At 51.8% G+C, this 27,182-nt stretch overlaps 1 protein-coding gene across 1 annotated transcript; it reads left to right on the forward strand.

The window, feature by feature from the left end:
* Positions 1 to 5,279: 5,279 nt before the first annotated feature.
* EDN3 (endothelin 3) lies at positions 5,280 to 26,974 on the forward strand (the record flags this gene model as incomplete). Its single annotated transcript, XM_082856822.1, has 5 exons — positions 5,280 to 5,331; positions 5,965 to 6,253; positions 22,731 to 22,904; positions 24,007 to 24,087; positions 26,935 to 26,974. The coding sequence occupies 5 exons, from the start codon at positions 5,280 to 5,282 to the stop codon at positions 26,972 to 26,974; spliced, it is 636 nt and encodes a 211-aa protein (XP_082712948.1).
* Between the last annotated feature and the right edge of the window lie 208 nt (positions 26,975 to 27,182).

Consider the following 27,182-nt stretch of genomic DNA (forward strand, 5'->3'; position numbering starts at 1 on the left):
GCCCTTGAGCACACGGAATTGGCAGGGCTGAAGTTTGGAACGCACTGTGGTAATTTTATTTCACTGAGAACTTGAAAAACAATTTATGTCGCTTTTAAAGCAAGGAATTTGGAGGCTGGTACCTCCTCCAGTGGATCCCAGTGACCACAGGAAGATGGGGAGGTGCACAGCTAAGACTTGGTCAGCGTGGAAAAGCACTTAATTATCTGATTTCTGGGCAAGTCCAGGGTTTCCACTGATGAGGCCAGGCGAGAGGAAGAAACTCCAGGATAGTGGAAAACTACATAACGTATTATGTTACTCTCACTTAAATCCCCTCATTTTAAGGGAAAACAATCTTCAAAAGAGTCATAAAGCACATGAAGAGGCATCTTGAGGGGATGCTTAGCTAGATAAATCACAATATTCTTAACAGCTGGATGTCTAGTCAAAATTTAAGCGAGAGGTACGGTCTCAAAGATACATCCACACATCTACCAGCTTGGAAAATGTTAATGAAAACTAAACAGAAGGACCCTAGCCATGCAGTTGGCGGAGTCGCAGAAGTGTCCTGATATATCACTTCTCTTAGGGGGGCATTTGATGGCAGAGACAGCAAAGGGTGACTAAGGAGGGATGGAGACTCGAGAGGGGGAGAAGGACCCTTCCTTAGTGTCCTCTGCGGGGGAGGCGTGCCGTCTCCATTCCCTCCCATGACCTTTCATCAGAGATTATGGGAATAAAGAAACAAGACAAATGGAGAAGCCATGACTCATCGATGACACTCGGAGGAAAATGGGTGTGATTATAAACACAGGGTATGAGATCTAGAAGCGGCGCTGCCTAACGGTTAGGAACTGTGTCCCTGATATTGGATAGAACTGAATTTGAATACTGACTCTGTCACCTAACAGCTGTGTGATTGTAGAACTTTCACTTTAACCTTTCTGAGCCTTCATTTTTTCATCTGTAAAATGAGGATAATGATAGTACAAATTGTGCTCTCACAGGTCAGAACAATGATTAAAACCTTCACCACCGCCTTGTGAATTGTATGTTTGTTTCCTTTGCATACTGCACAGCCTGGAGCCCAGGAAGACTGGTAGTGTTCCAGCCAGGATTGTTTTTCAGGTGAAAGCGACAGAATCCCGAATCAACTTTAAAAAACTAGAAACTATGAGCTTTTACAAATGAAGAGTACAGGGAGAGTGTGGATTTCAGGCCCAGTGGGATCCAGTGGCTCAAATCAGGACACAACCCACCTTCTCCAGCTCATCTCCATTTTTAAAACTTAAATTAATTTAGAAAGGAATTTATATTACTACCACACATGCCATAAGTGAAAGATAAATATAAATTTAAATGCAATGAAAACGATGTTACAAAGTCCTAAGTGGACCAGCAACAACACCACCCCCCAAACAATCCAATTAAAAAATGGGCATAGGCAGGGCTTCCCTGGTGGCGCAGTGGTTGAGAGTCCGCCTGCCGATGCAGGGGACACGGATTCATGCCCTGGTCCGGGAGGATCCCACATGCTGCCGAGCGGCTAGGCCTGTGAGCCATGGCTGCTGAGCCTGCGCGTCCAGAGCCTGTGCTCCGCAACGGGAGAGGCCACAACAGTGAGAGGCCCGCGTACCGCAAAAAAAAAAAGGGCATAGGGGACACTTCCCTGGAAGTCCAGTGGTTAAGAATCTGCGCTTCCACTGCAGGGGGCACAGGTTCGACCCCTGGTAGGGGAACTAAGGTCCTGCATGCCACGTGCTGTGGCAAAAAAAAAAAAAAAAAGATGGGCATAGGACTTGAATAAACATTTCTCCAAAGAAGACATATACAAATAGCCAATAAGCACACAAAAAGATGCTCAACGTCAATAAGCATTAGAGAAATGCAAATCAAAACTACAACGAGATACCCATTAGGATGCCTACTATATATAAAAAAAAAAACCCAGAAGATAGCAAATGTTGGGGAGGGTACGAAAAAATTGGAACTCTTGTGCATTGTTAGTGGGAATCTAAGATGGTAAAGCTACTGTGGAAAATGGTATGGTAGTTACTCAAAAAATTAAAAGTGGAATTACCTAATGACCCAGCAGTTCTACCTCTGGGTATACACCCAAAAGAACTGAAAGCAGAGTCTCAAAGAGGTATTTGTACACTCATGTTCAAAGAAGCTTTATTCACGTTGGCTAAAACATGGAAGCAACCCAAGTGTCTATTAACAGATGCAGGGATAAGCAAAATGTAGTCTATCTATAGGATGGAATATTATTCAGCATTAAAAGGGAAGGAAATCCTGACACATGGATGAAGGTTGAAGACATTATATTACGTGAAATAAGCCAGTCACAAAAGGACAAACACCGTATGATTCCACTTACATGAGGTACTTAGGGTAGTCAAAATCAGAGACAGATTGAAGTAGAATGGTGGTGGCCAGGGGTCGGGGAGGGAAGGATGACGAGTTAATGTCTAACGGGTATAGCACTTCACTTTAACAAGATGAAAAGAGTTATGGAAATGGGTGTTAGTGATGGTTGCCCAACATTATGAGTGGATTTAATGCCACTGAACTGTACACTGAAAAACGGTTAAGATGGTAGATTTTACATGATACGTATGTTAGCACAACAACAACAAAAAAAACGAGAAAAAGTCCTAGCTAGATTCTGTGGCCTGCTCAAGGCTCTAAGCACAAAAATGTTCGATTATTAGAACGTTAAAGACACACCCAACTGAGGAGCCTCCTGGGCGCAGTCAGAAGGACTGAAGGAGTAGAAAAGGGGGGACCTTTCTCACCTGTGCGTGGCTGCCGTTGAGTGTCATGGCAGGGACACCTCCATCACGGTCCTCAGGTTGCTGGAAGGACCAGTTGAAATTCTCACTCTTCTGACTCTCCAGCTGACCGTACTCTCCTTCTCTCAACTAGATTAGAAGACTCTGAGGACGGGCCAGTGCCGTGCTGGTATTCCGTAGCTACGCGTGCCTTGCAGGCTCATCCGGGTGGGGCAGGTTTTAGTCCAAGCTGTGGAAGGCGGCAGACTCACCGAGTGGTCCGAGAGCTCTGACATCTCCTGTGTCTGAATATACCAGGAAACTGCCCTCTGCCCCTTTTCTCTTTTTAGCCGATGAGTATACTGTATTTTCTATTTCTCCAGCCATCCCCCAATCCAGGAGTTTTTCATTTTGTAGGCGATGAGTATTTTAAGTCCAAGGAGAGGGATGATAACAAAGCGATCCAGGTTCTAGCCCGGCAGGAGCAGAAGGTGATTCTAGTCTTGGACTTTTCTAATTTTCAAAACATGCAACACAGAAAATGAGGAAGAGGCCCCTGTAGGGTATTTGTCCTGTTTGGTGACAAATGACCTTAAAAGATGTGATCTTTCCCTCTCCACACCTTGACTTGGACTCAGGGACTGGGTAGGATGGAAGGGGGCTGGAGGTGATGGAGAAGTTTAAGCCTCAGCTCAGTTCTGGGGACTCGGGTACCTTTCTAGTTACTACAGCTCTGTAACAAATTGCCCAACGCAGAGTGGGGTGCAGAACAGCCATTTCCTGTGCCCATGGGTTCTTGGGTCAGAATTCAGACAGGGCACAGAGCGGGGATGGCTAGTCCTCGGTTGGAAGTCTTCAAGGCTGGGGGCTCCAGTCACCTCAAGGCTCATTCATTCACACAGTGGTTGGCATGGGCTGTTGTCTGCGAGGCCTCAGTTTCTCTCTGTGGGCTTGCTTGGCCTTCCTCCCGGCATGGTAGCTGTGCCCAGAGGACCAGGATCCCAAGGGAGAGAGCCATGTGGGAGCTGTGCCACCTTTTATGACTTTGCCTCTAAAGGCACTCATGTCACTTCTGCTGCCTTCGATTTTTTCCAAGTGGGTCACTCAGGCTGAAGGGGAGTGGGGTGGTACTCGACTGTGTCTTTTGTGGGAGGAGTGTCAAAGGACTGGTGGACATGTTCAAGTCACCACAAGTACCCTGCGACATGAGGAGTGACTCCAGGGCCTCAGACCTGTTTATCTTCCTCTGTGTGGCCTGTGACTCCCTGCCCTGCCTGGGGTTTTCAGGGAACGCCAACTCCAATCCAGTCCAAGCTGATGGGGTAGGCAGTGGCCAAGAGGGAAGTGCCCGATGCCACCTGGGGCACTGCCTCTCTTTGCATCCTTCCCTCTGGTTGGGGAACTCTGGTCAGGGAGGGGCTCTACGGGCTTCTTGGTGTGCTCAGAGGTCAGCAGTCCAGGGCGGAGTCCATGGGAAGCATTTATTCATTCATTCTGTCGTTCATCGACGGATCTTTCTTGAGTACTTCCTGTGCCCAGGCACAGTTCTCAGCAAAGGGGGTGTTTAACAAGGAAATTAACCGACCCTCTCTCCTGTGGTGCTCAGGGCAGGAGACCAGTCTCAAGTGAGCTAGGAGCGCCTCCCACACGTGGGGTGGGAGGACCACGACTGGGAGAGGAACCTGCTTCTCACCGAGGCCACCTCCCCAGTGCAGGGGACTGTGCGGAAGTCACGGACACCCCAGGACCGCTAGCTGCACTTCTTGGTTGACTTTGCCCCTGATTGCTGCCCAAACCCATCAGCTCTGAGCTCCCGGGAGAGGCGGGCAGACGCTGCCTGTGCCCGTGAGTCACGAGTGTAAAGTACGCCCAGGGCCTTGGCAGGCAGGTCTGTGCAAGGGTAAGGTGTCATTAGGTGAACGGTGAGAAATGCTGCTTTCCAGAGCCCCAGAGATAAAAGATAGGATTCAGGCGCAGCCTTTTCTCTCTCCCACTGAGCTGCGGTGGGAGCTGCAGGGTCCGGGCAGCGACGCGGCGGGGTGGGCGCGTGAGCGTGAGTGCGCGCGTGTGCGTGTGTATGCGAGTGTGTGCGCGCGTGTGAGTGTGAGTGTGTGCGCGCGCGTGGCCTTCCGGCAGCTGTCCCGGCCCCCACCCATCGCACCCGGCCCTGCGCCTGGCCGGCTCCCCCGCGCCTGCGAGGCGACCCCCGTGCGCCCCGGGTTCAAAGGCCCTGCGCGGCAGCTCCAGCCCCTCCGGGGGGCGGGGAGGCGAGGGGGGTGGTGCGGGAAGCAGAAGAGCCGGAGCCCACAGCCGGCCAGCCCTGCGCCGGGATGGGTAGCGCGCTCTGAAGTTCGAGACCGTCGCAGCCAACTCCTGGCCGCAGCCCGGGACGCAGCCAGCCAGCGGCCGGCCTCGAAGACCGCCTAGCCGGAGGGCGAGGCCCGCCGTGCCCGGCACGAGCCCCCTTTCACGGCCACAGGCGTTCGTCCTCCGGCCCGGTGCTCCCGCGGCCGATCGGGGTTCATGGAGCTGCGGCTGTGGTTCCTTTTCGGGCTCGCAGTGACCTCTGCCGCAGGTAAGCGGGCGGGGCGGCGCGCGGCTCCTGGCGCGAGCGCACACAAAAGGACCCCGGGACGGGCGGGGCGGGGCGGGGGGCGCGGGGAAGGGGGCACTGCTGGCAGAGGCCTCTGGCCCCGGCTCGCCACCCCTGCAGGCGCTCGGGGGGCGGGCTGGGGGGCAGAAGCTGAGGGCACGGACCCCCGGGGGCTCGGGAGGTTGCAGCCCACACGCAGGCTGGAGACCCGGGGCCCGGGGCGGACTTTGTCGGTATTTCGTGAAGTCGGGAACTTTTCCAAAAGTTTGCAAACGATTCAGAAACTGTGCAAAATGACTGCACGGTTTTCCGAAAGCCTGCACAATGCTTGCACGTTTTCAGCGGGCACAGATAGCTTGCGCGCTGCGCGGCGAGAAGAGCTCCCAAGCTTTTCACCAAGTGTGCACGCAACTTGCAAACCTTTCGGAAGCGGCGCGCCTAGCTTTGCACACTTTTCCGAACCTCGGGCGTAGCTTGGAGACTTAACAGAAAGTACCATTAGCTTGCAAACTTGGCAGAAGGTTTGGCTCCCCCTCCCCTGGGTTTTGGGGGATGGTGGGTGTCCGGGGCCTGCACCCTCGGCAACTCAGGAGCCCCTCAATCTGCCTTCTGCAGGATTGGTGCCTCGCCCTCAGCCTGGGGACGCTGGCAGGAGCGGCGAGCCCCGGGCCCCCTCTGCCGCCACATCGGAGGGGGACGCAGAGGACACTGTGGCCACAGCAGCAGTGCGCGGTCCAAGCCCCAGAAGCCCTGGGCAGGAGGAGGGACCTGGTCGGTTTGGGGAGCAGGCGGCCAAGGGGGGCCCCGTGCACCACCGAGCCCGGCGCTGTACATGTTTCACCTACAAGGACAAAGAGTGTGTCTACTATTGCCACCTGGACATCATCTGGATCAACACTCCTGAGTGAGTCAGCCCTGGGGGCGGGGGCTCCTGGGCCAGGCTCCTCTCTTCACACTCCGGGATGACCTGGTCCCATCCCAGCCTGGTCAGCCCAGAGCCCGCCTGGCACAGCCTTCAGCCCTTGCTAGGCTCTCCTACCAGCCCAGGTCAGGTCTGCAGGTCAAGGGTGTGACCCCCCATCCCCTCCGAGGGTCTGGCCCAGGAGAAACCCAACCCCAGAGTTTCTGATCCGGTGGAAGGGCGCGCCCTCCCTCTGAGTGAAATGAGCCGGCCGGAGGGATTAGACACCTGAGAAGTCCCTCTGGGAGGGAAGAAGCCCCGAAAGTTATCTCCTGCCCCAGGGGCTAAGTGGGCCTGGCCCCCCTTGCTGACCCTGCCAGCCTCCACGGAGTTTCAGATTCCTTGAAATCAGCCTGCTCTCTAGGGAGCACAGGGGTGGGCTTAGCAGGGCCTCATGGAACCTGCCCCGTAGGGGTGAAATTCCATGGGCTCCAGGCGCCTTACCTCCTGTGGGGGCAAGCCCGCGGGTCCTCCCAGGCTGGCTTCTCCTGCCCACTGTCACCCCCTGCCCTGGACAGCTCCCCCTTGGCCCTTCCGGTCCCTAAGAACTCTCTTACTGCAGGACCGAGACAGTGATACCTGACTTAGTTGTGGGGTCTCCTTGCTGTAAAGCTCACTCTCTCCCGAGGCCGTGGGCAGCGACTCAGTTCAGGAACCCCTTCTGCAGAAACATCATCCTGCAAACTGTGAAGAGGGCTTGACCTTGCTCTGGTCACCAGCCTTTGGACTTTGCCTTCCTGGTCTCTACAGTCTGGGACTTGGACCAGATGGCTCTAGATGTCTCTAGGTGTTCTTGGGGTCTCGTGGGCGTCCTGCTCGCACCTGACTAGGGGTTCTTAGCCTTCCTGGAGCCCTTGGCCCGCAAAGGCAACTTTGCCACGGTGTTTGGAGCCCCTTGATTCGGGTCCTTCAGGGGTTCCTTCATCCCGAGCCATCTAACCTCTGAGCACCCCGGGTGATATCTCGATGGACCTCACATACCCACCTTGTTTCACTGACACCTCGAGGATGAAGTGCAAAAGAGGGTGAACCTGGGGGGCCGAATGCGTTTCAAACCAGGTCGTGAGCCCTCTCAGTGCATCTGGGAGAGGTCTGGAAAGTCACCCTGTTGTACAGCATGGCAAGCAGGGCTGGCTCCAGCGGGGAGCCTGGACACGTGCACAGGGTTCCAGGTCAGAAAGACCCTCATGGTTTAAAGCGTATTGTTGCCATCTTGAAATGCTTAATACTTTTTTTAAAAAAATCGAAGTATAGTTGACCTACAATATCGTGTTAGTTTCAGGTGTGCAGCACAGCGGTGGAAATGCTTAATACTCTTTGAAGCAAGGGCTCCACGTTTGCATTTTATCCCAGGTCCCCCAAAATGAAGCTGACCCTGATTGCAGAATCTGCCTGCCGGGCTGTGTCTGATCAGCTCCTGCACATACCGTCAGCCCACAGTAGGCAGGATGGGGCCAGGTCATAAAAGTGATGTGTGCTGGGGAGGGACTCTTGGACGGGCTGTCACTGATTGCCTTCTGTTCTCAGACAGTGATCAGGGTCACCTTCTCCTACCGTCCCCATCACCCTGACACTTGTCATTTCTGATGCTTATCTTCCTGGCATCGTCCTCTGACCAAATTAGCTTCACAGAACCCAGGACTGAGGGCAGCCTTGGTAGGAATCCCAGGCTGTGGGTCTAGAAGGAGAAAGAAGAAAGCTAAGCAAATTTGGGGCAGGGGGGCCTTTGCAGAGGAGAGGAGGGGATATTTGGAGACCACCTTAGTTCTCTGCCTGTTGCCAAGCCCTGAGCGCTGGCTGCGGGAAGCGATTGTCGCAAAGCCCTGCGACCTGGTGGGAATCCTGTCTCCCAGTTCTGAGCTGTGGTGTAGGGCCCGAGAGGAAGCCACGGGTCTTTGGCTTTTTCTAGCCAACTTGCTTACGTTCCTCTCACAGCTTGATTTACCTCTTCCCCTCTTCCCTGACCCTGATTCATTTTAAACACTAGGGGGAAAGGATTAAATATGGTGTTTGGGAGTTTCGTGAGCTACCCGGGGAAACGAAAAAAAATGACAATAGCCAGGCTTGAGCGTTTTGAAGTCAGACAAGCGACATAACTTTTATACGGAAGATGTTCCTGGATGGTCTTTCTCTGTCTTCCTTTCTTTTCCTCCTCCCTCCCTCCTTCCCTCTTTTCTTTCCTTCCGTCCAAAAATTCTCTGTTGATATATGGACAGGTCCACTGGCAAACTTTAAAACATATTGGATAAGATCGCGAAGTGAGGAAATGGGTTTTAGGGAACTTGGACCTTTGGAGAAATGGAAGCATCTGAAGAATGACTGGATTGAGCTAAACGGACGAGGGTAGCACACACCGAGGGCTTTTCCAGCCCCACCCCTTAGCTGTCACCCCCTCTTCTTTAGCAGACCCTCTTGCTGTCTCGAAACTTCTCCAGGGTGTGAGTTGCATCCCGTCCCCACGGCTGGCTATGCTGGGAACCCGCAGGGGTCTGGAGCCTCAGGCCTAAACAGAGAGTCTTGAACTTTGGGTGGTTTTCAGCTTCTGGTGTCTTTCCTTCTTCTGCCCTCCGGTCACATGGAGGCAGAGGCAAAAATCCGGCTGTATCTCGGAAGGATGCTTGCAAGGTTGCAGGCATTCTTGGAGAATGGTTGTTTTGGCTGCGTTTAAGGACCCACAAGCTTCAGGAGGGATGCTGTAGTTACTGTATCTCACGTGGAAAGTGAAGGCTCGAGAGACCAGCTGCTCCCAGAGGTGTTTTCTGGGTGTGAGATCCAAGTTCTCTGGTTTCCCCACATCCTTCTGCACACTTGGTTCTTCCAGACCTGCGCTCGAGTAGCACCCAGCACGTAGTAGATCCCAGTAACGCTGGTGACTTCCTGTGAGGCCCTTGTCTTTGTTGTCACTGAGGTTCCGTCTGCGGGTCTTTCTCCCACAAATGAGGCGTTGCTGTCCCAGGGTGTGTGGGTGCTGCCAGAGGTCGCACATCCCTATAGACGCGTGCGGGAGTGTGGATTTTCCCAGAGCTGTTGCCCATGACTTCCATTGTTTCTTCCAGAAGATCTGGGACCCCAAAGAGAAATGAACCAAGTGCATCCTGGGCACTGCCCTTCTCGCCCCTGGGGAGGCGGCGGAGATAGCAGCTCACGCACGGGACAAGGGATGCTCGTGGCTCTCCTTGGCCACGTTAGGAAGCCCCGCCCCTCCCCTCCCCCCAGCAACCCCACTGTTGCCAACAAAAACAAAAACAAAAACAAAACTCCGCACCAGAGAAAAACACATCCCGTCTTAAGGCCATGGAAAATTTGCCGAGAACAAGATAATAAGGAGGGAAGTAGGGACAAGTAGTGTCCCTACTTGTGCTTACATCCCTGTGCCCTCGGGGTTGTTTTCCATGAGAATACTTCAAAAACAGGAGTGTCCTATGACATGGTGGGGGATTGTGTCTGTCAGGGTCTCCAGAGAGATGGAACTAATAGGACTTGTGTGTGTAGGTATCTATGTGTATATAAACACACCACACACACACACACACACACAGAGGAGCTGATGTTGCACTCTTCAGTCTGAGGCATCCTGGAGGCAGAATTCCCTCCCTGCTCAGGGCACCTCACTCCTCTCTGCCCTCTCCTTCACCTGATTGGATGAGGCCCACCCACCTTATGAAGGGTGATCTGCTTTACTCGACGTCTACTGATTTAAATGTTAATTGCCTCTAAAATATACCTTCCTAGCAACATCTAGACTGGCATTTGGTCACATATCTGGGTACCATGGTCCAGCCAAGTTGGCACATAAAAAATGAACCATCACAGAGCGCTCAGTGCTAATGGTACCCCATAGCAGGGCAGTCCCTCTGCACCTGCCACTGTACACCTGGCTGTGCAGTGAAGCCACTCACTCTCAGATGGCCAGTGGAGTTAGCTGCAGGGCCCCCAGCAAGGAGCCCTGCTCTGTTCCTCCCCACTTTTCTCCTGAGAATTGAGGGAAATTTCCATCTGTTAAATCTCTCCAAGGACATAATGAGGGAGGCATTGTGGTGCTGTGACAGTGACCATGTTTCCAAACAAAAATCCGAGCCACATGGGCTGACAAGTAGGAATGTATTTCTGGAAAGAGCAGTGCGGGATGTTTGGAATCATGGCTGTGGTGGAAAATCTGGGCTCTGTAATCTCGTGGGAAGACTCCAGACCCAGGAGCTCTGCCCTGTGTCCTGGATGTGACTCGCTGCATGGCCTGGGGGTGGTACCACCCTCTCCCTGTGCCCCTGGGTAAGTTGCAGACATCAGTGTGGCTCTAGGATGGTGACCTAACAAGATGATCAACCTGGCCACACTGACTCAGGAATGACACGTGTCTCCCCAGAGAAGCAGAGTGAAAAGAATAATAACAAAACATTTAAATTGTATTTCAATGTATTCTACCACAAAAAGGCAACAATTCCACAGACTCATCTTTGCCTCCTGTGTTGTTCAAGAGAAATATGCCAGCACGTTTCTAAGAAGGGACTTTTTTTTTTTTTTTTTTTTTTTTGCGGTACGCGGGCCTCTCACTGTTGTGGCCTCTCCTGTTGCGAAGCACAGGCTCCGGACGCGCAGGCTCAGCGGCCATGGCTCACGGGCCCAGCGGCTCCGCGGCACGTGGGATCCTCCCGGACCGGGGCACGAACCCGCGTCCCCTGCATCGGCAGGCGGACTCTCAACCACTGCGCCACCAGGGAAGCCCCAGAAGGGACATTTTAAGTTTGAGAACATCCCAGAGGAATGGATGGATCTGGTTTGTAGCCTCCCACTGATGCGGGGCGGGCTGCCCGCCCACCATGTGATTTCAGAGACCCCAATGACAGTCATGTGACCCGTGAGTCAGGACTGGGAGCATCGTTGTTGGAGATGCAGCTTTTGAGGCAGAAGGATAGTCTTTCTGAGCTACGTCATGACCATGTAGACGATGGTGATGATGGTGACAGTGGTCCACACTGACGCTGACCGTGGCTTCTGAGTAAAGATGTGTGAGGACGACATGAGAAAGCGTGAGGGGCATTCTCAGCACAGTGTCTGGACTCTAGCAGACACTCAGTCCCTCAAAGACGTGACCACGCAGATAACTGTACAGCCCCTGGGGCTGCTTGACCCGTCCTGCCGCCCCACCTGCCGTATCCCAGTCTGTGACTGGAGAAGCCGGTAACTAGGTAGCTCGAGTCCTGCTGAGGTCAGCTTCCTTGGACCCTCCGACTGGGCTCGCGCTGCTTCCTGCAGTAACGCTGAGGAGGCTGCCCCCGGGTACCTCAGCTTTTCCCTCCTCTATGGCCCTCGGTGCGCGGTCTATTAGCATCTGATTTGCATAAGGTTTACAGACCCTGGGAAAAGGTGTGTTTGGAGGACTGCTGATAAGTGGCTTGATAAGCGCTCTGGTGGCCAAAGGTTGTTACAGGCTTGATGAGATTTCTTTCTGCCCTTTCTGCCCCTCCTTTCTTGCGTGAGTCCCACCCACCTTGGTAAATAACTAGAATTTGGGGCAACAGGGCATGGTGTTCTCGGAAGGTGCTGCCCTGGGCTCCCTCTGCTAAATGGGGAGGTGGGTACAGTTGAAGCAGGGGAGAGGGAGGGGGTGTGGCATTTCAGGATAATTCGAATGATCTGTTTAGAACTTTTTCGTTAAACGATGAAATCTTAGTAAGGGTGAGTCCAGCAGCATAGACACAACGCTTTGCAGCCGTTTCCCAGGCACCCAGCACCGCCGGGGACCTGAGTGTGTGCCACTAGGAAGGGATCCCAGGAAATAACTACGGAATCTGTTTACAAAAGTGGTAAATAAATAAGGACACAGAAGAAAAGACTGTATCAGCCGGACTAAAAGTGATCTTGAGCTCAGGGTTCTGACTGATCGTGGTTTGACGCTCTGAGTTGTTTCCCTCCCGTGTAACCATCTCCCCCTTGGAAGTCTAGTAGACGTTTCCATCCCAATTTTGAGTTTGGGTAGCCGTAGCTCAGAACATTTCACGGCAAGATGCGTCTTTCAGATTTGACGGCCTCGGGGCTAAATTTCAGAGTTTGTTGGCAAGGTCGGCTCACACAAGGTGACCTTCCGGTTGGGTTCACGTGGACTGAAAGTCCCCTTTTCTACCCCAGAGTGGCTGTGAGGAGGTGAGATATCCAGGGACAGAAATGGGTTCGTTGAAATGCAGCTGATCCTGACGGGATGAGAAAGAGGCTTGAGGCTGGAAGGCAGTTTGATTTGCCTCCAGAAAACTCGGTAGGAAGAGGTCGTGACCCTGCATGACCCTGAAGGGAGAATTTAGATTTCTGCTAGATGAAAGGGGCATTGCAGCTAGGAACTTGGCCTTAAATGTGAAGGCAGATGAAAGGCTCTGACATCTCTGGTGCGGTATATTCCTGCAAGAATTTAAAATAAAGGAAGCTGGGGAGCAAACATTGCTTTCATTAAGGGGGTCCCACGGCTGGGTCGGAACGCACAGGGCTTTGTAGCGCCAGCTCTTCCTCCCGCTCCGGATTGGCAGCATCTCAGCGCGTCCAGTGGGGCTGCCTGGGGCCCCTTTCCTAGCTCCAGGTAACCCCGTGCCACTGACCTCAGCTTTGGAGCACATAAGAAATAGATCGACTGTTTAAGAGGGAAATGACCCCATCTCATTCTAAGCCATGTTTCGGTGGAAACAGAGACCTCCTTAAAATGGGACACGCGTGTGTGCGCACGCATGCACACACACACAAACACACACGCTTTCCCCCTATTTGGGATAGGAACCAATTGTATTTGGAAGGAAAATAAATCCGGGCAATGGCCACAGTGTAGATGAGCTGCCGGTCCAGACACAGTTCAGGGGGTTTCTAAAGCCCTGCTCCCCGGCTAAGTCTCCTAGGAATGGACAGCAGGCTAGGGCATCCCCTGGCCTTTCTCACGTGTCCCAGCTCAGGATCTCAGGAGAGCCAAGAGCTTTGGGAGAACTTGGCAATGTTCAGAGCCGTGGAGACACAGGTCTTCTCTTCTTTTATAGCGTCTCAGGGCTGACTTAGCAGGAGGCCTTAATAAACAGTAACGCTAGAACAGGGCAGCCAGCGAACCCTGTGCCCGGCCCGGTAATTTAAAAACCAGAAACAGATTCACGCATCCATGAGAAAGCCTCGGAGGCTGATGTGGCCGACGTGTTGTGATCCTTTGTTGCTCGGTGATGGCACGAACAGCCCACAACTTGGGGAGCGGCCAGCAGCTTTGCCAAAAGTCAGAAGCAAGTTGGCAAGAGAGCAGAGGTGTCTGTAGCTTTTCTGGGTTTTTCTAAATCCGATTTCCGTGGGTTTCTTGCAGGGTGGAGAATAGGGTGGGGCTCATGACCCACTCTTTCAGGTGCAAACTTGGAGATGTCAAAAAGTAAAATACAACTTAATGCGATATTTTCAAAAAGTCAACATTAGTGCGAAAATCACTCGTCGTAATCGACCAAATATCGACATTTTTAATAAAGACAGGATCTGCCCCTGTGCTTGGTTCTTGTTTGGGGATAAAGCCTGTCTCTCTAGAGGGACTCAGGTCTTCTTAGCTTGAGGTCAGCTATCCAGTGATCAGAGCTGCCACAAGGACGCAAACAATTAGATTAGGAAGAAAACGAGTGTCTTTATTTTTGTTGCCATGGCGAGCATGTCTTCCTTCAGTAGGATTTTTCCATCCGTAAGATGAAGTCTCCTGAAAATTAGCAACAGTGTCTTCTCTTGCTGTCTGTGGGTTATTTAAAGGGGTGTGTGATGGTGTCTTTATTTTGTTTTAATCCCTGTACAGATACCCCCCATTCTTAAAAAAATACCTGCTCCTTATTTCACCCCTTGTTTCCACTGCTGGGAACTATTTTGAGCCACATCTGTCTGCAGCTTTGCATAAAGTTATAATGAGGCCATGCCAGACAGACGTGGATTGCTCATGCCTACATTCGACCTGGAATTCGTTAGGGTCACTGGGGGTTGGGGAGAGAAACTCTAGCCTAACTCGTATGGAGGCATTTGGGTTGTACCAGATGGAGGGGAAACCAGCTAATCTGTTGGATTCCATAGATGGCTTCATTCTCCAAATATTGCAGGCGTTTGTTGCCCTAACTTTTTTTTTTTTTTTTTAAGCTGTCATTCTTGGAAATCCCACCCCACACACCGAACACAGAAGGATTTTTCTGCCGTTCTCCCTTGCTTTGACCACTGGTCAAATATCCTTCATTCAGAGCCCCTGTGTCTGCATTAGGGGAGGAGGATGCCGTGTCCAGGGAGCTGATGGAATGAGACAGCCTGTGGCTTTGGGGTGATTTTTAAGCTCAGTTATGTGGCGGTAGGACGTGGGAGAGTCCTACTCTTTGGGCCAAAGGTTTCTAAATACAGTTGGTGAGATCCTGGGAATCTCTCCGCTTGGGTGGGGTAGAGACGCCACATTTCATTGTGGTTTAATTGCTGGAGAGAAGGGCTGGGCCCTGCTCTAGGGTTTGTGCTGTTCGGAGATGCTCAAGGAACAGTGAGGGCATTCGGGAATCTCTCGATGGAATTTGGAGCTGGACGGACCTTCCGGAGAGCCAGTCATTTCATTTCTCAACCCCAGAGAGAAGCCACTCACCTAGGGCCTCTCAGGGAGCTAGTCTTCAATTTGGGCCAGAAACCTGGGTCTGTCTGCCGAGGGCAGCCTCTGGTTTTGTCTCTGAGGCCTCATCCATCCGGGCAGCCTGGTTTCTTCCTCTTGTGTCTGTGGAAGTTACTATCAAGACATGGTTCTTCCATTTCTTGTGATCTAGAGACCATATTCTCTCTAGAAGAACCGCAAAGAGGGGCCGATTGAGGACAACGATAGTGAAGTCCAGTGACTCAGCCAGGAATTCTGTACATTTGCAGACTGGGCATGGCCTAGAAGAAATGGCCAATTGAGACCTCCTTCCCTCCCTCCTTTCTTCACGTAGCAGACCTTTGTTACTGAGATGCTGAGGTATCATTGGGCACCTGCTCTGAGCCAGGTACTGCCTGGGCTGCCCTGGGTGCTGAGGTGAACAGGCAGAGACCAGCTGTTACCAACCCCAGGGGACAAGAAGGAAGCCACACCTGCAGCACAGGTGAGGAACGCCCCCACGCCTTGGGTCCGATTGATGGAGAGTCAATGTTCTCTTTGAAAATGTATGTAATTCTGGTAAAATTCCCCAACAACCAAGTCCTGGATAAATTCGAAAGTCGTGGGTTGGTTTTTCGGGGGGTGGGGTGGGGGGAATGTCTTAAAAAAAATTAATCTCCAGCCCACAGCACGTTGCTCTCGCTCTTTTGATGTTTCTAGTGCTCTGGGCCATTGGCTGTTTCTGAGGCTGCAGGAGGACTTTCCCCAGTGCTGGTGGTGGAGGAGCAATCTGCCTTGGGATCCTCCCCTTTAGAGATGCGGGGATTTTCTGCAGAAGTGAAGCTGCAAATGGTCACTTCACTTTGTGTTGTTCGTGAGCATGAAGTTTGGGGCGCGTCCTTTAGAGCCAGAAAGCGTGTGTGTGTGTTTCTGCTCGCATAACGAGGCCAACGAGGAGATGTGTTCTGGCTGTTTTCCTTCCTGGAGGTCGGAAGGGCACCCAGTGGTTGCCTGGCACAAGGCCTGTCCCAAGCAGACTTTCACAGGCGTTTGGTGAGTGGACAAGGAATCAAGTCACTGGAGGGTAAGCCTTGTGAGGTGGTCAGCCAAGTGTCTGGGGGCTGGGCCCTGAGCATCATGGGGTCATCCGCTTGCTTCCACCCGCCCAAAGTGTGATCCAAACCGAACATTTCACAGTGGGCCTACCTGGGAAGAAAGGATTCCAGCCAGCTCCGTTGGCTGGGTTTTGTCCTGATGCGGAACGTATTCTTTTGTGTTTGTTTCCATGAAGAAAATCTCTACTTGTCCTTGTCAGCTGCAGAGACTCCGGGTCTTTCTATGAAACCCAAGAGATCATGGTTGCATCCATCCAGAGAAAGTGAGTTCCGGGGTCAGCTAGAGGTCACTGGTCGCAAGCAACAGAAACCTAGTGTTGCTAACACAGCATAGAAGTTTCCTGGGAGGACACAGCGTGGCCCACAAACTGGGAGGGAGGGAGAAGCAGTACCAGGCTTAGAAAGGAGAGGTGCCAAGACGGGACTGGGGGTCCCAGTGGGGGCACAGTCGAATAGACAAGGCAGGATGGAGCCACCCGGCAAGTAGCAGCTTCAGAGTATTTTCTGACCTTGAATTGCTTTGCTCAGGTGTCTTGGGAGGGAGAGGGTGTGATGGGCCAGCTTGGGTCACCTGTTGAGTCCTGAGGCAGGGGAAGGTGAGACTGTCAGTCGACAGTCTCTGCAGGACCTCACACAGGGAGGGAGGGATAATTCCCCAGGGGAAAGATAAGAGATTGGATTCCAGGAGACAAAAACAGCCAGCGTTGATCCCAGGCTCTAGAGAATTGTGGGCTTTTAAGTCCTTCGAGAGGGGTGCTCCTGTCTCTGAGCTGGTGTTTCCCTCTTGCCTCTATGTCTTTGTGCAAAGTGGCAGTGGGCGGGGGTGGGGTGGGGGGGTGGGTGGTCCACTAGATGCTTGTTGAAGTGAATGGATGCTTTTATAGACCTTTGAATATTCAGCCACTTCCTGTAGTTACTTCATCCTGTCTTACTCTTAAACAGAGTTCTTAGCTAGCAGTTTTTTCTGGCTAAGGTTACAAAGACAGTCAGTGAAGTTGATCCACACTTTCTTCCTTGCCCAAGAAGATATTTTGAAGCTTGAGAGAACAAGTGAGTGGTGTCTTCTAAGGAAGGAATTTAATAAAATCTGAAATCAAGCCCTAGTTAGAAAGCATGTTGGAGTCTCGAAGTTGATTCTCTGGGGAGTGGTGGGGGGCAGTATCTAATGACTGCTGGTGCCTGGTAGCTGGGGCTGCTGCCTCTGCCTGTCTGCCTCCCCCTGGGAAACAGTTGTTCCCCTTCCTCTCGGCTGCAGGACTGGTCAGCAGAGTCATGCCTTCTGTACAGTGTGTCCCAAAGGCGATCCTGTCCTTGCTTTCCCTTTCAGCAGGAAAAATGTGAACCAGAGCGTCAACTTCATGTTCTGACCGTGAAGTGAAAATGTTCTGTTTGTTGGGGAGACACTCCCTAGAACCTAGGCTTTTTGAATTGAGAATGACAGCACCTTTATTTGTAAAAATAGTAGCAGGTGCTAATTTTGTCGCCGTGGCACGTGACCTGTCTGGCTTTGCTTTATGGGACAAGCCACTGGAGCAGGGCTTGTAAACTTGCATGCCCCTGAGGGCTAGACAGGTGAGAGAAGCAAGCAAAGAAGGACAGATACAGGGACTGGGGCCAAACAGAGAGCTTGAGCCAGGCTCTGACAGTATCACTCAGCTCCAGACACCTGCTGCCATGTTAGAGTGTGGGGTTGGAGCGAGTATAACTTCCAGTTATACAAGAGAAGCTGGAAATTGTGATGTTTGTATGAAATTTTCAGATTAAAGAAAAACCACCCTCTTTTGATTGGATGAAGCCCACAAAAATGCCAGTTTGCTAACCCCTGTACTAGATTAAAACTGTGTGTGTACAGGGCCACTGGGCTGTCTCGTTCACGGATGTTCACCCGGAGTCTAGTCCAGGGCCCGTACATTGAAAACCACTCCACAGGTATTTGTTGAGTGCTATTCCGTGTTGGGGGGGAGGATATCAAAACTGGGTTTTCAAGGACAATTCGATAAACTTTCCTGAGAATTTAGAATTTGGCCAGTGAAGCTCCTTTTGCTGCTTCTAGCTGACCCTTGTGAATATCTGTTTCCCTCCTTTCACTTCAGGGACTGAAGCCAATTTTCCGATCAGAGGGATGGAGATGGTTGGTTCATGTAGGAAAAGGCAACACTGAACTTAAAAACAGATTCTTAAAAGAAACATTCAACTTTCCTTATTTAAAAACTTCTTGTAGAAAGAAAGAAAGTTCTTCCAGTGTGACGATGCAGATGAACCATGAATACAGGAGATTTGGAAGTTTAGTATTTAACATTTATGTATGACACGTGGGAGAAAATGTTAAATGGTAAATATGACTCTGGTACCACCATCACTGATCAACTAATGAATGCTCTAACCACATACGCTGAGGACAATTTATTATACAAATACACACAATGCTAGACATTGCCTGTGTGAATGTTTTGGGGTGTTTTGTCTAAGAGCACTTGGACTCACCTTCTCATCTGCTTCTCTTTTGTTTGGAGCTCTGTGTTATAACTGGAACATTAATAGGTGGGAGAGCTGACTACTTTTACAAAGAATTGTGTTCTCTAAGCCCCACTGTAAAACACAGGCTAAACCACAGGTCAGATGGTGTGCTGGTCAAAGTTCTCAGCCGATTTAACTTCATTTTCCTGGTTCCATCATTAGGTGCTTCCAATTCACCGTTCAAGAAACATTCAAGAAATGATAAAGGTACCAAACCAACTAAAACACGAGTGCTTATTGGGTAGACAGTGTAGAATGATAGACCAGCCAAAAGGAAGCCTGGCAAAGAATGGCATTGCTGTGCCCTGCGACACTCTGGGTCCTTCTTACCTGTCTTTATTACTTAGGCACACATCTCAAACGCAGTCCTGGTAGATGGGGTTTTTCTGTCTGGTACAACTCACTTGAATTCCCAGACCAAAAAAGCAACAACAGCAGTCACGTTAATTCACCACTAGGAGCTCTTTGCTAAGCATTTTTCATGCAGTGCAGTGTATCATTCAGTCCGTCTGACAACCCTTTCATAGATCAGGAAACTGTGGAGCGGGTGGAGTGCTCGTCATGTAAGTGCTTTACAACATAATAATGGGATCACCAGGTAACCTTTCTCTGTGCTCTGTGTACCTTGCACATACCTGGGCGTATTGGCTTGTCAGGTTTCCCTTACCTGTACTGTTTTCATACACCAGTAGCATGTGAACTCCTTAAGGCCTTTCTGCATCCTCCTGACACTTAGACTAATACCAGGGAGATACAGGCAGACCTTGAAAATACTGTGGATTTGGTTCCAGACAGCCTCAACAAAGCAAAAAAGCAAGTTGCACGAATTTTTTGGTTTCTAATGCATATTAAAGTTACGTTTACGCTATACTGCAGTCTGTTAGGTATGCAATAGCATTATGTCTAAAAAAATGTATATCCCTTAAAAAATACTTTATTGCTAAAAAATGCCAATCAGCATCTGACAATGCAGGGTTGCCACAAAGCTTCAATTCGTAAAATCCATAATATCTGTGAAGCGCAATAAAATGAGGTATGCCCAGATATAGTGGATGCTTGGCAGGTGTTGGAAATTCTTTATAATGAATTTTGTGGTTGTTGAATGTTTTAGGTTGGAGAGAATCCAGTCTTATTGGACTAGTTTATCTCACAATCAACAACCAGTTGCTTAATTAATAGTCTTCATTTGCTCAGCCTTGTGCTGGGTCCACAGCAGGTGCAAAAGAAGTAGCCCTTTCTTGTACTCTTGAGGAGCTGGTATCCACTCTTAGACCTAAAGACACCTAGGGGCTTCCCTGGTGGCACGCAGTGGTTAAGAATCTGCCTGCCAATGCAGGGGACATGGGTTCAAGCCCTGGTCCGGGAAGACCCCACATGCCACGGAGCAACTAAGCCCGTTGCGCCACAACTACCGAGCCTGCGCTCTAGAGCTCACGAGCCACAACTACTGAAGCCCGCGCGCCTAGAGCCCGTGCTCTGCAGCAAGAGAAGCCAACGCAACGAGAAGCCCACACATCTCAACGAAGAGTAGCCCCTGCTCGCCACACCTAGAGAAGGCCTGCACGCAGCAATGAAGACCCAACGTGGCCAAAAATAAATAAATAATTAATTTAAAAAATACATATATATAGAAAAAAGAAAGACACCTGCCCTGGTCCTGTGGCGTAGAGGGTGCCTCTGACCCTCCTCTGGCCTTATCTCCCACCCCATTGCAAGGAGTCTATGAGACTGAAAGCCATATACCCCTTCTTCTAGACCATGTTCCAGGTAGTCACCATCCTGGACTCCCTCTACTCAGATGTCCCTGAGCCCACTTCCAGGGTCTGATACCCACGGACAGAACAGGGCTCCAGCACATCTCCCAAGGCCTACAGGGTGGTCAAGGGACAGCTGCTTGTGGGATGGGGGGGTAGATGGAGCTTGGGCTGCATGTGGGATGGAGCAGGATGGAAGGTAATGTACCTTGTGCTGCCATGTTCCGACGTGGAACTCCAAGGAGCCCCAGAATCCTAAAATCAAGCTCCAACTTCCAAGGTGTTTTGAAGCTGAACTCTCTTATTTAAGCACTTATCAGATTGATTTAAAAACCTTTAAATTTGTGACCTATGGGAGGTGGGCCTTCACTGGACCCGGAACTCTTGATGGGGGGGGGGCCATCTGTGGTCTGGACCATCTGTTAAGTCCTCTGGTTCATAGATGTTGTCATCCCCCACCGGCTTCCAGGTCAGCCAGCGGAGTGCACACCTTGAGCACCTGGGGCTTGGAGCAGGGGGTTCGTGCCTCCATAAGCATTCTTGGAAAGTTACAAGGGCTCATTTGCATACTAGCTCCTCCCACGAGGCTGCTGGGAAAGCGCTTAGCGGTTCTCTATTAGCAAATACCATGTCGCCTTGTTTCCTCACTAAAAACACTTCGTGCGTTTGCAAAGTTGAGTGGCTCTGCGCACACAGTTGCCTGATCCACTGACAGCAATTTCAAAATTGCAGGTCTTGCTGTTGATGGAAAAATGGGAGCCGTGGTTGTTATTCCTTGTGTGTAATTTTCACCAAGAAATGGGGGTGTGGGTTCAATGTCAACACCTAGAGATTTAATGTGGCCCTGTTACTGGAAATCTATACCTTTAGCCAAATCCTGCCTCACCACAATGTCTGTATTGTTTTGCAATCTCACCCCCACCCCTGTTTCCCATTGCTGAGAAAAGATGGGGTTTTAGCCAAGACTCAGCTCAGAAGGGGACAGGCCCCCGCTTGCTTTCTTCATCCTGTGAGCACAGACTGCTCAGTACTGGGCCTGCTTGGATCCAGGGAAGCCGTACAAGGCCGTTTCTCAACTCACTTGGGTGGGAGGGAGTGGGGACAGGGGAAAAGAGAAAGAGGGTGGGGTTATGGGGTTATGTTCTTAGCTCCAGTGTCCTGCCCAGCAGGGAGCAGGTCCGTTCCAAGCATTAGGTCACGATGGGGCACCCCCCCCCCACTTTGCCCTCACCACCCCAGAAAGGCTCCATGGCATGTGTTTCAAATTAAAGGAAATTCAATTTGATGCTATTTTGAAAACGCACAGAGAATGTCAGAGCCGCCTTTGAGGTGGATGATTGGTGAGACTCCATGGGGCTCACGGAAGCCAAGGTGGTGGATCCTGGGAACTAGCAGGAAAACCAAGACTTATTGGAAAAGTAACTTTTGGCCACATGTGTTTCCTCTAGTTACTAGTAATCTGTCCCCCAAACCCTGTTCAGTAGTGCTAATGAATTAAGCATATGCTTTCAACTTTTTCCCACTGAATTGCCTGGCAGTGGCCTCCCGTCCCTGCAGAGCAATGGTTTGGATGGACACGAGCACCAGAAACAGATGCAAACATTTATTGTTTCAAATGACACCATCACCCTCATCCCAGCGCCAACCGTAAATGAGATGGGTAAACAGTTTCATAAGAAGACTTTTCCCAAGGTCAGTTCTGTCCTCGGCTGAATCTCACAGGGCACAGAGGGTTCCCCTGACGTTTGTGGCTTTGAGGAAGCCGTGTTCGGGGGCCAGCATATGTCTCTAATGGCCGTAATTGGATTTGTCCTATTCCAGTGAGTACAGGCTATAAACATGATGTGCGCACAGAAGAAATTCGGTGGCCAGCAGGGCGGGAGCCAGGGCCGGCCTTGGGCTGCGGGTCTGGAAGGTGTCTTACTGGTCTGGATGGCCAGGCTCAGGTGCCACTGGCTCAAGGATGAAAGCTGGGACCAGTGTTCAGGGCAGCGGGAATGTCAATGTCAGGGGTTTGAGTGCTGGAAGGAAAACCAGAACTGCCCTGGAAGGACCCGGGCTGGGAGGCGTGCTGGCCACAGTTGGGTCTTGAAAAGACTAAAAACGCATCCACCCGGCGTCTGCATGCTCCCTCCGCAAGAGGGCTGGCTGCTGGGAGGATGTAGAGAGGCCATCATCCATCTCCCCCAGGGCCTCCCCATCTTTCCATCCCGGCTGCCCCAGCCCACTGCCTGGGGAGTACGGGGTAGCGGGGATGACAGATTCAACTCCAGAGGTTTCCCAAGGCCCAAGGTGCAGGGGAGGGTGTGGACACCAGTTCCTGGAACAGGACTGCACCACCTGCCTCATTCATACCCAGGCCCACCATCTCGGACGCCCTCACCAGCTCCATGAGCACAGAGGCTGGGGCGGTTCGTCCAGACGTGGCCCTGACCTTTCTCTGTCCTTTGCAGACGGACTGTGCCCTATGGACTGTCCAACTACAGAGGCAGCTTCCGGGGCAGGAGGTCGGCCGGGACCTTTCCGCGGAGCTCACAGCCGTCGAAGGGGACGCCGCGCTGCGCCTGTGCGGAGAGCGAGGACGCCGCCTGCGTGCATTTCTGCACCTGGACCCCGGCTGCCCGCGGGTACGACCCCCTCCCCGGACCCTGGCTGCCCGCGGGTATGAGCCCCCTCCCTGGCTTTCTGCATTTCCAGAGATCGGTTGCCCTGGGCCACGTGGGTGCAGCAGGGCTCTGCCTGTTCCACCCGATGCGGTCCTGCAGGCGGGGGTGGGTGAGTGTGGGGGTGGGGGGGGGGCGCGGGCTGCGCGCAGAGGGTGCAGCAGCCCCGTCCCTTCAATGCCTTTCAAAACAAGGCCTTTAACGCGCCACGGCCATGTCTGGCCTCCAGACGTATTTCTTCTGGATTGCACGGCAATTTGCCAAAATTTGAATAAGTTGCCAACACTTTAAAATTGCAGAATCACCCCCCTCCTCGACAAATGCATATTTTAAGCTTCTCCAAAAGTAGCAAATGGGACCATCTGGTCTCACCAGCCCACATCCCCTCTTGGCCGGATAGGCTGGAACCAAATAAGGACCACTCAGGTTCGAGTGGGACATGCAATGTCCATTCACCTGTGTCACTCATCATCTTACTTGGTAGCCCCCCAGGCCCCTGAGTTTGAGACCCTGTAGTCTGCTCTAACTGCTGGAGAGAAGCTTGTGAGTCAGTGTGGACTTGAATAAACAAGCAGACCCTAGCTGCGACCCGTGTAGCCACTTAAGCTGGTTTTTACTACTCATGCCCCTTGCTCCTCCTTTTCTTTACTTTGGGCCAAGACGCATCAACCCCGCCAGGCAGAGCTGCCTCTTCCAAGAGCCATTGCTGGTGGGATGGGACCTCCAGGTGCTTCCTGAGCAAGTGAGACGCACAAGCGGGGGGGCTTCCTACGCAGCAGGTGCTGTGGTAGCCAGGGGCCCAGGATCTGCTGTCCAGAAGCGCCAACCGCATTTTCCTTCCTGGCTCCTTAACATCTGATGAATAACTGAGTAGTGTGGGTGGAGGCTGGACTCTGGTAGGAATTCACCCACCGTGTGCTCAGCCTTCAGAAATTGTGCCTGAGAGGCGGACCTGGGGGACCGCGCTCATGTTAGTGGGAAGAGGAAATCATTCCTAACTGGGTGCTGAAGAACCAGCCGTGTGGAAATGTGGGTTGATTCATTCAAACCAGCTCTCTCCCCACAGGAATTCAAGGACGGCACAAACACCTGACAAAGAAGCAGGAAAGCAGGCTGGCGGTGCTGCCGGGGGCGTGTGTCCGAGGAGGTGAAGCTGCTTTCTGAGTCGCTGCCATATGGGGGGCACAGAGGACGTGTGGGGCGCATCTGGTCTGTGCGGGCCGACAGCGGGACACCGCGTGTGGTGGGCATCCACGGGCAATGGTGCTTTTGGTAGATTACCCCTGGGGACAGAACAGCCTAAAGCTGTGGACAGCCTGCCCTGCGTCTTAGGAGCTGAGTCCTGAGCTCCCTGTAGCTTTTGAGCAGTGATGTCCAACCCTGGATTTCACCAGGTCTGGACAAATCTCACCGGTCGCTGCTTCCCAGAGCCCCTGCAGGCTTATCTATCGGTGCCCACGTTGCCCCTCTGCTCCCAGAACAACTGGTGGTCTCTACAAAAAGAATCATTTCTTCTTTTCAGCAGCTGATTCTGGACAGAGGTGAATTATAGCAGCTGGGCACCAGGCCCTCCGAGTCCTCCGGTTCATTTTAGGAATTTTTTTTTTTTAAACCCACTTGTCTTTTTATGTGATCCTGAGGGTTTCCTGCAGCGCAACTGGGTTTATCTGTCATTCAGTCGATCAGAAATCGTTATTACTGAGTTGCCTACACATCTGCAACGGGATGGTAATTGATGTTCATAGTAATGGCCTGGGGGGGGGCGGCTTGGGGTCCTACAGGGTCTGATCAAGGGAGGATTAAACCCTGCTTAGTATCCAGGAGGCTTTCCAAATTGGTGGCAGATTGCTTTGAGTCGTCTGGAGAAGGTTCTGTCAGCATCCACAATGAAAATGCAGAGGAGAGGCAGAGACAGACGCCAGGAGAGCATGAATTAGGCCCCAGCTGGTCCCCACTTTGCCTCTTCTTCCTTTTTCTCCTCTTCCTCACCCCAAAACCAAACCCTTCTCAGCAAGGGAGGGACGTGATTAAAACCACCATCCATCGTGGCATTTATTCAATTCAGCAAAGATTTGTTGAGCACCTGTGATGTGCAGGGCACCGTCCTAGATGCTGGGGACACCACAGGGAATAAGGCAGAAGGTCAGCCTTCCCGGCACTTAAATAGTGGGGGAAAAAGATAGCAAACCAATGCATTAAACACAGAGTGGGGCATATGAAGGAGAGCAGGAAGCAGGCTGGGGGCAGGAAGTGTTGGGGGTGGTGGCAGCATGGGTGGACAGGGGTGGTCTCACTGGCCAGGTGACATTGGCATAAAGAACTGGAGGAAGTGGGGAGGGGTGAGCCAGAGGGATGAGAGAGGGAAGGGGATGTCAGGCAGCGGAAGGGTAAGTGCAAAGGCCCTGTGGTAGGAATGTGCTGTGCTGGGTGTGTTCTAGGAAGGCAGCAGAGGCCAGCACAGAAAAAGCACTGGTTGCTTTTGCTGTTGGTGTTATCATTCTGTTGGATGTTCAGGAGATGAGAACGGTGGCACAGATGTCCCACTGGGGCCTGGAAAGGTGCTTCTTCTAGGTCTTTACGATGCATGTCAAGCTCCTGTAAGACGCTTTACTTGGGAAGAAAAAGTCTTTCCTTATAAGCCCGGTCCCTACTTTCTTGCAAGACTCAAGTTAGTAATCTCCAGATTGACATTCTCAGAGTGGAAGCTGCTGCCATCCTGAGCACGTGATCATCAGAGATGGGAGCAGACCGTGGGAGAGAGAACTCGCCGTGGCCGCGTCAGCAGCGATGATTGTATTCACACCTTCCCAGGTGGATGGCAGGCTCTGAAATTGCCTAGAAGCGCTGGCGAGGAGGTTCCGTTCAAAACAGGGAACGGGCTAGAGATAGGCTGGGGAGGCGTCTCCTCTTTCAGCCAGCAGAGAGCTCTTCTTTTGTAACAGGCCTCTTTTTTTTTTTCTTTTGCCCCCCTTTTCCGAGATAGGTTAAAGTTAAGGCCGGACAAAGCGAGTAGGCTTTAGACCTCCACCATCAAACGCTTGCCCGGGGAGTGGACCTCGCCGCCTCCCGGGCTCTGCCTGCCCTTTCGGGAGGCCCCTGGGGGAGGGTCCTGCAGCAGGAAGGCCTCAGTTATGGCTTCTGCTGGGTTCACATTTCCACCTCTTTGAGGACAAGAAATGAGTTTTGCCTGGGGGAGAAAACCCACTCAAAGGGTCCTCACTTAACAATACAGCCCTTCCCCAAGAATGCCCCATCCAAAGACCCCAGTTTCCCTAATGGGTAAAACGATCCCAGCTGTGCCCTGGGGCCCGACGCCCAGGGCTCCGGTTTCATGCAGGAAATTGTTTGCGGAGAGGTATGGCACGTTGCAAAGCCACTTCTCTTGGAGAATAAGTGGACTTCAAGCTAACTCTTTGCAAATGTAAACCCTTGTCCATGTTGGAACAGATGCAGGCCCTGGCAGGAGCATGCCGACGTCTGAGCCCTCACATGGGGCAGGCATGGGGTGTGAGCCGCTGAGGCCGCCGGGCGTCAACTTGAGACGCGGATCACAGCTGTACAGGTTTGATGAGTTTCAGGCTTAGAGGATTTAGACAGGCATTTTCAGCTGTGCTTGGTGCCGCTAAAAGAATGTATCTCCAAAAAAATAAATGAAAGAAAAGAAAGAAAGAAGAAACCTTGATGTTTGTGATAAGAGGAGGAAATTAACACCTGTGTTTTGAACCCCCTGGCGTGCAGCAGAGAGACCTCTGTGCCCTTCACAGGCAGATGATGAGCAGTAGACCCAGTTGCCTGGAAGCCACTGTAAAGGCACCCCCAGCTCAAGGCTATTAAGGTGATATTTGTTTTCCGGAAGAAATGTGGATCTTTGGGGGAATGGCTTGAAAGTAAGCTGCAGACACAAAGGCTTTGTAAGTTAGGTAAATCTCTATTTATCTATGTAATTGGCAACAACTGGGAATCGCAACACCTGACAGTTCGCAATCTCTTTCAGCTGTGCTCTAGCGGCCACGCTGAGATTGCTGAGCCTCTGAAGCTGATGCAGTGTTTAGTCATCCACGGGGATGGGGAGAGGCCGCCCCCTCACCCGACGGCACAGAGATAAGAGCCGGCATTTTGAGGGCCTGCCGAGGTCCTGATGTGATGGTGGATGCCGGGGTGCTAGCCTTGACCAAATGCTAAATTTTCGATGAGTATATCCTAAGCGTTACAGGTATAAAAGTGAGTGTCACAAGGAAATGG

Source organism: Leucopleurus acutus, assembly GCF_964270905.1.
Source record: "Leucopleurus acutus genome assembly, chromosome: 16".
NCBI lineage: Eukaryota > Metazoa > Chordata > Mammalia > Artiodactyla > Delphinidae > Leucopleurus > Leucopleurus acutus.